General features: G+C 37.7%; 2 protein-coding genes across 3 annotated transcripts; one reads left to right on the forward strand and one right to left on the reverse strand.

The window, feature by feature from the left end:
- The first annotated feature begins 1,495 nt into the window (after positions 1-1,495).
- LOC103971461 (ADP-ribosylation factor 1) lies at positions 1,496-7,667 on the forward strand. Of its 2 annotated transcripts, none has more exons than XM_009385487.3 (7): positions 1,496-1,635; positions 1,908-2,066; positions 3,184-3,254; positions 3,556-3,675; positions 5,003-5,121; positions 7,106-7,187; positions 7,410-7,667. In XM_009385487.3, the coding sequence occupies exons 2-7, from the start codon at positions 1,919-1,921 to the stop codon at positions 7,410-7,412; spliced, it is 543 nt and encodes a 180-aa protein (XP_009383762.1). In that variant the 5' UTR covers positions 1,496-1,635; positions 1,908-1,918; the 3' UTR covers positions 7,413-7,667. The 2 variants fall into 2 exon arrangements, with proteins under 2 accessions (XP_009383762.1, XP_009383763.1); XM_009385488.3 differs by having other exon boundaries at positions 1,563-1,753.
- A 566-nt stretch (positions 7,668-8,233) lies between these two features.
- Positions 8,234-9,097, reverse strand: LOC135652522 (uncharacterized). The gene is made up of 2 exons (XM_065173507.1): positions 8,899-9,097; positions 8,234-8,813 (listed from the first exon to the last, which is right to left on the reverse strand). Exons 1-2 carry the CDS (start codon positions 9,064-9,066, stop codon positions 8,280-8,282), a joined length of 702 nt encoding a protein of 233 aa, XP_065029579.1. The 5' UTR covers positions 9,067-9,097; the 3' UTR covers positions 8,234-8,279.
- Between the last annotated feature and the right edge of the window lie 2,120 nt (positions 9,098-11,217).

An 11,217-nucleotide genomic window follows, 5' to 3' on the forward strand; every position in this document is an offset into this window, starting at 1 on the left:
CAACAACAACAAAGTCAACTATCTGGGTCATCTACATCCATATAATTACTATTTGGGGGTCAATTATATCCATGTAAAAAGTTATATATTTAGTTAAGTTATGTGTATTTAAATATTTATTTATTTTTTAAATCTTTTTTCACCTTTCCTTGCACTATGAATGATTGATTGATATTTTGCTTGGACCGATACTAATCGGGTGAAAGAGACGTGAAGGGATATGCAGATTAGTTTTGTCCATATAAAAGGCACAGTACGTGTTAACCCTAGGTTTCTTGCATGTGTCATGCATCGTAACATATATCAACGATGGGGAGGAAGAGAAGATAGAGCGATGAGGCATCTACGCCGATGCCAGAGGAGGAAGAAGAGGTAGGTGAGGCATCTGCATCAGCGTTGCATCGCTCTATCTCCTCTTCATTCTCGTTGACTACCACATCATTAGGTGCAGCGCTGTACTGCCTCCTTGTCGACGCCACACCGCTTTGCCTCATCTTTGCTTTCGTCAACCATCGTATCGTTAGAAAAGAAAGTGGGGGCAAAGCAATGTGGTGTCATCGTAGATGCCTCAATTGCCTCCTCTTCCTCCTACGGCGCTATATTGTTCTGCCTCCTCTTCATTCTCATCGACCACCTCATCGTTCCGTGCAACATCGCACTGCCTTCTTTAGGTCAGTGCTATACCGCTTTGCATTCTCTTTGTTCTCGCTTACCATCGCATCGTCGAAAGAGAAAGAGAAGGTAAAGTAGTGCGACACAGATGCAGATGTCTCACCTGCCTCTTCTTCCTTCTTTGGTACTACATTACTCTATCACCTCTTTTGTTTTTGTCGACCATCGCATTGTTCGATGTGTTGCTGCTCTACCTTCTCTTCATTCTCGTCAACTACCATATTGTCAGAAGAGGAAGAGGAGATAGAGCGATACGACATCGACATAAATGTCTCACCTTCCTTCTCTTTCTCCTCCAGTGCCACACTGCTCTGCCTTCTCTTTGTTCTCACCGACCATTGTATCGTTCGATGTCGTGTCACACTACCTCTTCTACGTTGGTGCCACACCGCTCTACCTCCTTTTCGTTCTCATCGACCACCGCATCGTCGAAAGAAGAAGAAGCGGCAGAGCAATATAGTGCCAATGCAATGCAGATGCCTCACCTCTCTCCTCTTCTTCTTTGTTATTAATATTCGGATCGATATCGATAAGATTGACCACTCTATCGTTCTTACCGACCACCACAACAACAATCATCAACAACATTATCATCCGTCACCGTAAGTGAAATTATCTTTATATCAATTATTTTTATATTATTTATGTATATACTATTATATACTATATCTTGTGACGACGGATAATATATAATTAATCCTAAAAATAAGTAAGAAAGAGACGGTTTCTGCCCGTTTAACGTATATGATAACGGGATCGTCGTAACCCATCATAACGGCTGTTATTTGGACTGTCACCCACCATGGCCTGTAACAAACAGTACCTGCCATCCACGTGACGTCGGTTGGGTTTCTTCCCTCTTTATTTATTCCGTTTTCCGCCTGACCCCCCTTCCTCCGCGGAAGAGGAAGTAGCGGGGACCCTCGATCTCTACGCGGCCAGCCTTCCTTCCGCAATCTTCAGGTTATCCCGATCCATCCTCGGAGATCCTCGATCGTCGTCTTCTGGCCTAAATTTCTTATCGGTATCTCTTTTTGATTGGGACCGCGTTCGTGTACATCTTCCTGCTTTTGACCTTTTGGTATATTTTTATCCTATTGTTCTTATGCTTCTGCACGAATTCGATGTCAATTATGTTTTTTGCTTCAGATCGGTGGTTTCTTGTGTTGGATCTTGGATCCCTGTATGTTTATTGTTACGTTTTCTTGATGTATCTTAGTTTTTGCTGTTGATAGCTGACGGAACGATGGGGCTCTCCTTTGGGAAGCTCTTTAGCCGCTTGTTTGCGAAGAAGGAAATGAGGATCCTGATGGTTGGACTTGATGCCGCTGGTAAGACGACCATCCTTTACAAGCTCAAGCTTGGAGAGATTGTCACCACCATTCCGACCATCGGTGGGTATTATCCATCTCATCTCCTTGACTTTACTTCTCTCTTTGTGACATTGATCTTTTTAATCAAATGGTTCTTGTTTGTTTCTGTGATTGCTGCTGGATCTGTTTGAGAACTGGGCTTCCGGTGTCATGTTTATTGTTGATCGTGCATTAATTTTACCTATTTGGTTGAGTTAGTGATGTCGAAAAGATTTAGTAGGTGTTTGTGTACATTAACTGATTTTCATGATGAATGCATGATATTTATGTTTCTATCTGCTCAAAAGCATAGTTAATGGAGAAGTATTGGCGTGATATATTTATTTCAATGCATAAGAAGACAACTATCTCCATTTTTTTTTTTTTGTGGTGCGAACAAGAGTTTAAAATTTGAGAGGGTAAGAATATGTCCGACGCAAATTTGAGAACTCATGATAGCTCCTTTTATTGCATTGACTGCAATGAGTTTTTGTTTGGGTAAAGGTCTTCGGGAAGATTTTATAAAAACACAATGACGATCTTGAAGTGCGACTCCAGTCCATGATTCATATATCTTTTATGTATTTCTTTAACTGCTAAGAAAGAAATTGCTGAAGGTGATGTGCTTCTATAGTTCTTTTATATATTTGTTATTTTTGATACATTGCTGGTGTAATTGATAAACATTGCTGAACACCGGTTAGATACTGTTTCCTGTATAATTTAACTCAATGATTCTATTGACAATTTTAAAATTTGTAGATCATTTGATCATATCTTTTAATACCTACTGAATTGTGTGGACTGTAAGAATGTAGATGAATTATTCAGTTAGCTTAACACTCTCACTTCCTTTCCCCTTCTCTAGATTTGGCCATTGCTTCATCCTCAACTCGTTCCCCCTAATAGCCCTATTTTTGAAATAAACAGTTCTGGTAATTATTGATTTGATTGATGATGTCTCCCTGGGGATGGTTATGTTTTTCTTTTAAAAAATGTTTCTATAACTTTGTCCTAGTTATATTGGAAATCGGACATTATTGTTTTAATTATGGATGATATAAAGGGTTGGTGTTTCAAAGCAGTTAAAATGTATATGCTTACAATGTCATAAATCTTGAATATATTGTTCAAATTATTATGGTTGGTTTCAATGCAGGATTCAATGTTGAGACTGTGGAGTACAAAAACATTAGCTTTACTGTTTGGGATGTTGGTGGTCAGGATAAGGTACTGCTTTGATTATGGTAGTCAGCTTTTTATTGTCCAAGAAATTGAAATTATTTAACAAGAGATATTAAGTTATGTGAGTAAATTGCCTACAATATGTTATTTTTGTTTTAGAATAATTGATCAAACATTGCGTGTTTTAAGGTATGATCATCTTGAAAAAGTTGCATAACATATAAGATGTTTTACATGCAGAAAGTACCTTCTTGATGCCATTATGATTGGTCCATCATTAGTAACTAACTTGTTTGCATATTTCTCAATGCCTATGTTCTGGTGATCTTGTTGTTTGCAAGAACAGATCAGACCTCTGTGGAGGCATTACTTCCAAAACACACAGGGCCTTATTTTTGTTGTTGACAGCAATGATCGGGATCGTATTGTTGAGGCAAGGGATGAACTCCATAGGATGCTAAATGAGGTAACATCTCGTAGTGGTAATACTTGCCTCATAAAGCTTTTAGTATTAACTCTGTTCTTGACTTCTTATACAACAGCTCATGGAAAGTCTAATTCATGTAGAATTTCATTACATTTGCAATGACAACTTGTGTATTTTTTTATTTCAGATTTCTTATAACACTCTAGGGTATCCCATTCTATAAACTTTGACTTCCATTAGATTATTCACTAGTGAAGATAATTCTTTTTGTCTGCTCTTTCTTTGTGAAAAATTTCCCTTGTATGATTATCCAGTGATAAAGTGGCTGTGATTTTACACAAAAAATCAGTGATTGGTGCAATGAAAAACTTATATGATTGTACTTCTCATAGAATTTCTTGCGATTCAAACTTATATCCTGTGGGAAACAAGAGGCCTGCTTTTTTCTTCTTTTGCCTGTAAAGTTTCTTTAAAATGCTTTTTTTTGTTATTTGTAGCCATCATTCTGCCCCCCTCACCTAAATGAAAAAAAGGCTAAATTTCAGAAACCTACTATATTAGATTTGCTAACAGAGTACAGATGAGCAACTGCATGACTAAATTTGAGGGCCTCTGTCACCCTCACCTGCCCGAAGGTCAATGAATAGACTTCACTTTAGTGTAAGCTAAATGAGTTGTGAATACGTAACATATGACACTTCACTTGAATTTTGTTTCATGCACACGGTACTTCTTTCTCATTGTATAGATTTATATAACATTTTGGACCTTTAGATATTTGCAAGTCTTTACTTCCACTAAACAAATTAATTCTTTTTTTTCCTCGTTCAATGTTAAATTATAAACTGAAATTTGCAAGCATGTTCTAGAATTGCATCTTTTTTCACTTTTCCCCTTTTTTCCAAGTATTTCTGGATTTGTAAATATTCCTTTGACAGAAAAAAAAAAACAGATAAAAACTTTCTGTTCAGGTCTCCTGCTTAAATAAAAAATATAAATAAAATTTTAAACATGGTACAGTTTGCTTATCAATTGCATCCTTGAACTAGCAATTGTCTTGTTCATAAAGTCAGACAAGAATACATGAATTACTGGCATGGTTAGTCTTGTCAAGAACTGTAAAACTGAACGTAAATTCATGTATTAATAGTTATAATATCTACAGGAACTAGAGAGAGTTATGGATCACAAAGCCTAAATTGAAGAATGATCCATTGTATGGTTATTGAAACCCTTGTACTGAACATTTAGATTGTATGAAATTTAGAACATGTCAGATGTCTTCGTTGCTACAGTAAGGTAATTGTTTCTTATTATGAATTAATGAATTAGTGTTTCATCTCTTTATGTGTTTTGAGACTGATAGGATGAGTTAAGGGATGCGGTTTTGCTTGTGTTTGCTAACAAACAAGACCTTCCAAATGCAATGAATGCTGCTGAAATCACTGATAAGCTTGGTCTGCATTCCCTGCGTCAACGACACTGGTGAGATATTCTTCACTTTCTGAACTAATAGTTTTCAAATGCTTGTCTTTATAATATCTACTTTGTACCATGGCCCATGGGTGCAGATGGGTTACACGGAAGTAAATCAATCATACATTTGATGATTAACTAAAGTTTGATAGCCTTCTGTTTGATCCTTTTGGTAAAGGACCACATGACTTGCATTCCATTGTCAATTCCAAGGTTTTGGATTGAGAATTTGCTGTTTAGAAGATCTGGATTTGGCATAACAGCTATGGGAGAAACAAGGTCTCAGTCAAAAATGAGCTATAAAATCACTAAAAATGAAAAAAAAGGCTTCACGATTCGTCTTTGTTTGGATAACAAAATGATCCATGTTGTGGCCAGAAAAAGAAAAAGGAGGCGTCTCCTGTGAGTTACGGACCAGCATGTTCTTAGCACATTTTGTGCCGCATAATGGCAGAAAACTGGAAAGGGTAATCTCTCTCATGTATGATGCTGCATCAGAAAGAGGAAACAGAACAAACTGAAGGACAAGAAGAAAAGTGGTCTGATTCCTTTCCTCTGTTTTATGACTCATGCATCTAAGATGCATGCTACTGCACAGTGACAGAACGGGACGTGGATGAGAAAATTTGGGGTCTAATCCAAGCTGATCTTGAGCCAATTCAGCATAGATTGGTTATTAACCTAAAATCAATCATATCTCCTAGTGGCATATGCTGATGCTGACCCCCAGTGGCATCCATCATTCTCACTTATAGCATCTAGAAAGCCTGAACTGTCTAATAAAGTGTGCATAATTATTTCAGTTAGGTATATCATGCACATTTTTTATTATTTGCAATTTTTTCTTACACCAAAAGAGCCAAGTAAGCAAAACACTTAAGGAAGCGCCAATTTGACATGCTTAATCTATCTGTTTGAAATGAACTTATACATCTAAACCTTGAAAACAGCATGCTGGGCGACTCTTGAGCTAGGTTCGATGTTTTTAAAATCCTGGTGAAAGAGCAATTTGTATTCCAGCGAATTAATTGCTTGGCCTGGTCATTTGATGTTTGACCCTCTCTTCTTTGTCATGGTTCTGGGACCCTTAGAGTCTGGCTGACTCCCTACGGTTAACTTAATCTTATCAAATTTGGTTCAATCTCCTAGTGGACTTGATATTCTATCTTTGTTTTCTTTAGTTCTTTGTTCTCCAACTTACAGATTGTGCGAAACATATATGAAATTTTGAAAAGGCATTTTCTGAAGTTTGAGACCTTTAATTTGATATTTGGTGATCAACAAGACAGGCCTACTTGTTTGTCGTATTCTCATGACCGATCATGTGACTGCAGAGTGCGCTCAGCAGTCTGGTCTGACTCTAGAGGAAAAGGAAAGTGGAGAAGGGAAATTCATCCAAACCTCTGCATTTTTCTAAGAACGATCTAGTCTTTCATTTTATTCACTTTCATTGGCCTCTTATCCATCTACAGTGAACAATATTTGTGTATTTCTGGTCATGTTTGTCTGCCACTCCCAGGATGACATCTCCTTGTGCGATGAACTCCATTATGACTTCCCTTAGTATCTATCATAGGCATCTTTTTCTTTGTATATGTGTGTGCATGTGTGTTGAGCTCTTGGTGTTTTCTGTATGGACATAAGTCTGAAAATTAGTTTGTCAAAGGAGCTGTCATGGTGTGAAAGGTGGTGTGATCATTGAGTTTGATATGCTATGCAGGTGCAGAACAAATTAATGACTTGTCATATTGGGAAAAGTAGCATTTCAACCAGCTTGGTCTGTGTGATTATTAAGACTAGAATAGCAGTATATCTTTAAATGAAGAGTTTTGTATCTTGTTTTCTTGCTAAATTCTTTGAATTGAATTGCACAACAGAACCTAATCATTCCATACAGGGTTCTGCATTCTGATGGTAGATCTCAAAAATGATTGAATAAGATGAATAAGGCCACTAGGATTGCTGACTGGTTTTGTGGACTTATTATGGTCAGGTACATACAAAGCACTTGTGCCACATCTGGTGAGGGTTTGTACGAGGGGCTTGATTGGCTCTCCAGCAACATTGCCAGCAAGGTATCTCCTTTCTCTTTTGTTCTTCCTTTCGGGTTGGTTATTAACTTGAGAGTTCCAAGTCTATGCATGCGTGTATGTGTAGCACTAGAATATGTTGATTGCCAACTTCATAGAGAGTTGTGTCTTACTTCCTGTCTTCTGGCTTTTGTGAAGAAATCTCTTTCTCATAAGTTATAATGGTAATACAATAATCTGTGCTGATAACATAAATTATCTTGACAGTGACCGACAGCAGCAGTATTGCCCGTTCACGGCATAGTTGGATGCTTTCATGACATCAGGGACCAAGAGCACTCAAATTTCCACGTAGGTGGATTATATTTTTATGCCCCGCCCCCCATCCGCCCCGCCCATTTTTTTTTTCGTATTTCAAAAAGCTTCAAGAAAAAGTTTGCAGTACACAGACGTGCTGCTACTACCTTGTAGCGTTTGTATGTCATATCTATTTCTTTTCCGATGCATTAATGGCCTTTTGTTGAATGGTTTTTGGTGGATGATTTTACTTTGCTCGTTACCATTACTATTCTCTTTTTTTTTGCTTTTCTTGACATTGGATCTATCTCCTTCATCTTTGCACCCGACAAGGATGCGGTTGCTGAGAACTAACAATGCAACGCCAAGCCTTGTCGATAGAGACGAGAGCAGTTAATGGAAAAGCTCATGGTGAATCGATCCTTGTTATGATGATATACCAACTGCGTGATGCAGTCAGTACATGTAAAAGGGTTTTGTGATCCTCGGATTCATTTATAGTCAATTCGATAGCATAATATATATATATATATATATAATATTAGGTGGGTTGGAAAAACACCTGACGTGTTATTAGGTTTTTCCCTAGTGAATCCAGAGAGCGTTGAGTGAAAAGATTTTAGGCTTCGGATTGAGTTAATCCAGGAGAGAGTTATTACTTGTATTAAGTTTTCTCATATAATCAAGAATTAGGCTTTTCTTCCATGGACATATAAAAGAATGTCGTCGAACTATATTAATATTTTGTTATGCTGCCAAAAAAAAAAAGAAGATAAATACGATAACATGAATGATGATGATTAAGTTGTTGCAACAACGTTGATTCTCCTTGTAGCAAACTTAGATCAGCAACTTGCTGACAGATTTGAGTCGACGACTCCAAAAGGGGGCTCCTTTCCAACCCATGTCGCCTAAATCAAGCTCATAGAATACCAAAACCATGGCCACCGAGGACAAAGCCATCGGCACAGGACCAAAAAACCACAACAGCATCGGAAGCGTGACCAAAAGCACTCGGTTGCCCACGACAGCCAACACGCACCCTCTCTTCAGCATCTTCTGCGCCTGCTTGTGAAACTCCTCCTCCCCGGCATTGATGAGGAAGTTGGCGTCGATGAGGCACCCGATCGCCAAGGAGTTGGACAAGAAGCTGAACAACAAGAAGAGCAAGGCAGAAGCGTATTTCAGCACCACCGTCGACCCTTCTTGCGAACCGAAGAACTCGTGCCGGCGGAGATGGCTCGAGTTGTAGGCGTTGTTAGCCAGAGCAGCCAAGGAGGTACTGATGGTGACGGCGATCGATGCCGAGAGTATCGCCGACATGAGAGCGTTCCGTAAGCTCTGGACGCCTAGCATGTCTTTCTTCTTGTTGTCCTGCAGCACTTGAGTGAGTCCAAGAGAAATCTGGGATGGTCGAATGAAGAACAAAGTGGTGCACTTGGTTTCTTTTGTTGATCACCTGGATGACGCCTTGCAGCCATGTTTCTCTCTTGCTCATAGTGTACCCGATCGTGGTGGCTGGTTGCTTGGCCTTGGAGCCGAACCAGATGTAGGTGTGATAACCTGCTGTCAGGAGGAGGCTCAAGGGAACTAGAATGAGATCCAACGGGTATCTGCACAAATCCATTCTCTGCGTCACTCACAACACACAGCGACAGATATGAACGCTTGTACCTATATATATATATATCTATCTATATCACCTATTTGTTTCTCCATTTCAGGAGCTGAGGCAGCAGGCATTCATTGTTGGAGTTAGGTAGTCTCAGTCCACAGAAAAAGGGTTATCGTAGTGGTGCCACCTTCAGCTCCATAAACTTATAATTTTAGGATCTATCTTGAGAATTCTTAATTCAACGAGGCCGACTTGGTTGGTTCTCTTCATCTCCACAATGTGTCATCCGAGAAGTCAGCTCCATAATGTTATTTTAGAAGACCTTCTTTAAGAATTTAATTAGGCTTATTGTTTCCTTCCGTGTGACATATGATAAAATCCGTATATCTCTAAACTTTGATAGGAAAGTAAAATATGATAAAATACTTTTTGAGTTCTCTTAAGTTTTTCTGCTATGAATCTAAAGAGGAGAGAGCTTTTAAACATACGAGATATTTTTTGAATTTCTGTGAGAGTGTGTAAAGTAAATTTGTACTTTAATAAATTCGAAACTTAATTAGTATCGACTTTCAATTATGTTGTTGAAGTCTTCTCTATCTCCCTCCCTAACTAACGTAAACTAATTATAAGTTTCAAAATTATTAAAAAATGACAGATAAACATTCCATTAGGTAGGTAATTGAATGACGACAAGAAACTCTAAAATCCATGTCAATGGTCTAATTATCAGTGGCTTAGTTAGGTAGAACGTAGAGTTCCGGAAAGAAAATATTAAACATTGGCGTAAGATAGAAAAGAAGCACGGCGAAGTCTGTATACTGGCTTAATGGATCAGAAAAGAAGCCATTAGTCTCATCTTTTATACTTGGCTAAAAGTGACATGCTGAATTCAGCATGATCAGTAAATTTAACCATCAACTAGCAATGTTCCAAAGTGACAAGGATCAGAATGGACATTAGTATATGACCGAGGAAGTGCCATCTTCTTTTAGGAGCGGGCACGCTTGTCTCTTCTATAAAGAATAATAATAGGTTAGACTGGTGGTGTTGGCCTCTGGAAGAAGATTGATGCAACCAGACGCAGTGCAAATATCCAATAGTCTCGTGGATCTTCCTCGACACCTATCGTCACCGTGAGTTGATTTTTAGTAGCGTGGCTCGTTGGACCTCTCGAGACCCAAAATCCTCACTGGATATGGATGTTTTGAATCGTGAAGGAGATTCGACGAGCTGCACTTTACATTCACGAGCACCACTGCTGATAGCAAGAAGAAACTTCGAGATCACATATCGACACTACTGTGTATGCTGTCCGACAATATTCTTTCTGGCTGGAGACTGAGATGAGAGGGGGGGGGCTAATGTTCCCGGCTGATGAACGGAGCAGAATTATCAATGCACACACATATATATATACATTCTGTATAGTACTTTTGTTTTGATTTATTTCTATAAAATACCCCTTAATTTCTGAAAGATAAAATTATACATAACATTAACCCCTTGTTTATTGTTATTTGTCGCTCTTTAGTGACACCTCCATCCATCCTTCCTTATTCGTCTCCACCCTCCCTCTCATTTGTGATTGTTGTGCATTCGTTGGCACATCAATGTTCGCAGGCAAGAAATCTAAAATGAATATAAAATTTAGCACTTTAAAAGTTTATTTTTTTTTTATATTTTTGACTAATTTAAAGTAATCATAGAACCATTATCAAGGATAATTTTATAAATTTTTGAATTTTTTTTATAGTTTAAGTTATACTATTTTTGAATGAGATTACACTATTTTTGGGTCCTCAAAAAACACTATAACTCTGATAAAAAAAAATAATGTGATTGAAATTTTTTATTTGAAAATTTTAAATTTTTAATGAAACCTTGTAAATGCCTAATTGACTATTGTTTTATTTTCGGACTATTAAAGGACATATTCTCTATCAATTGAAACATAAAAGCTGAAATTTTTATTTTTTATTTTTTATTTTTGACCAATTTAAGCTGAAATTATGATTTTTTTAGCCAAAATTTTTATCAGACTTGGAAATATCATGTGAAGACTTAAAGGACATGTTTTCAGTTAATTTAGCACTTAAAAATGTTAATTTTTTTCTTTGTTTTTGGTCAATTTAAGCTGAAATCATAATTTTTTAACCAAAATTT

Source organism: Musa acuminata, chromosome BXJ3-11 (assembly GCF_036884655.1).
Source record: "Musa acuminata AAA Group cultivar baxijiao chromosome BXJ3-11, Cavendish_Baxijiao_AAA, whole genome shotgun sequence".
In the NCBI taxonomy this organism is placed as follows: domain Eukaryota; kingdom Viridiplantae; phylum Streptophyta; class Magnoliopsida; order Zingiberales; family Musaceae; genus Musa; species Musa acuminata.

Coding starts and splice junctions, on each gene's coding strand:
- LOC135652522 (XM_065173507.1), bottom strand. CDS start 9,066: ATGGATTTGTGCAGATACCCGTTGGATCTCATTCTAGTTCCCTTGAGC. Junction 8,814..8,898: donor GGCTGCAAGGCGTCATCCAG/GTGATCAACAAA, acceptor CAAGTGCTGCAG/GACAACAAGAAGAAAGACAT.
- LOC103971461 (XM_009385487.3), top strand. CDS start 1,919: ATGGGGCTCTCCTTTGGGAAGCTCTTTAGCCGCTTGTTTGCGAAGAAG. Junction 3,255..3,555: donor ATGTTGGTGGTCAGGATAAG/GTACTGCTTTGA, acceptor TTGCAAGAACAG/ATCAGACCTCTGTGGAGGCA. Junction 5,122..7,105: donor TCCCTGCGTCAACGACACTG/GTGAGATATTCT, acceptor TATTATGGTCAG/GTACATACAAAGCACTTGTG.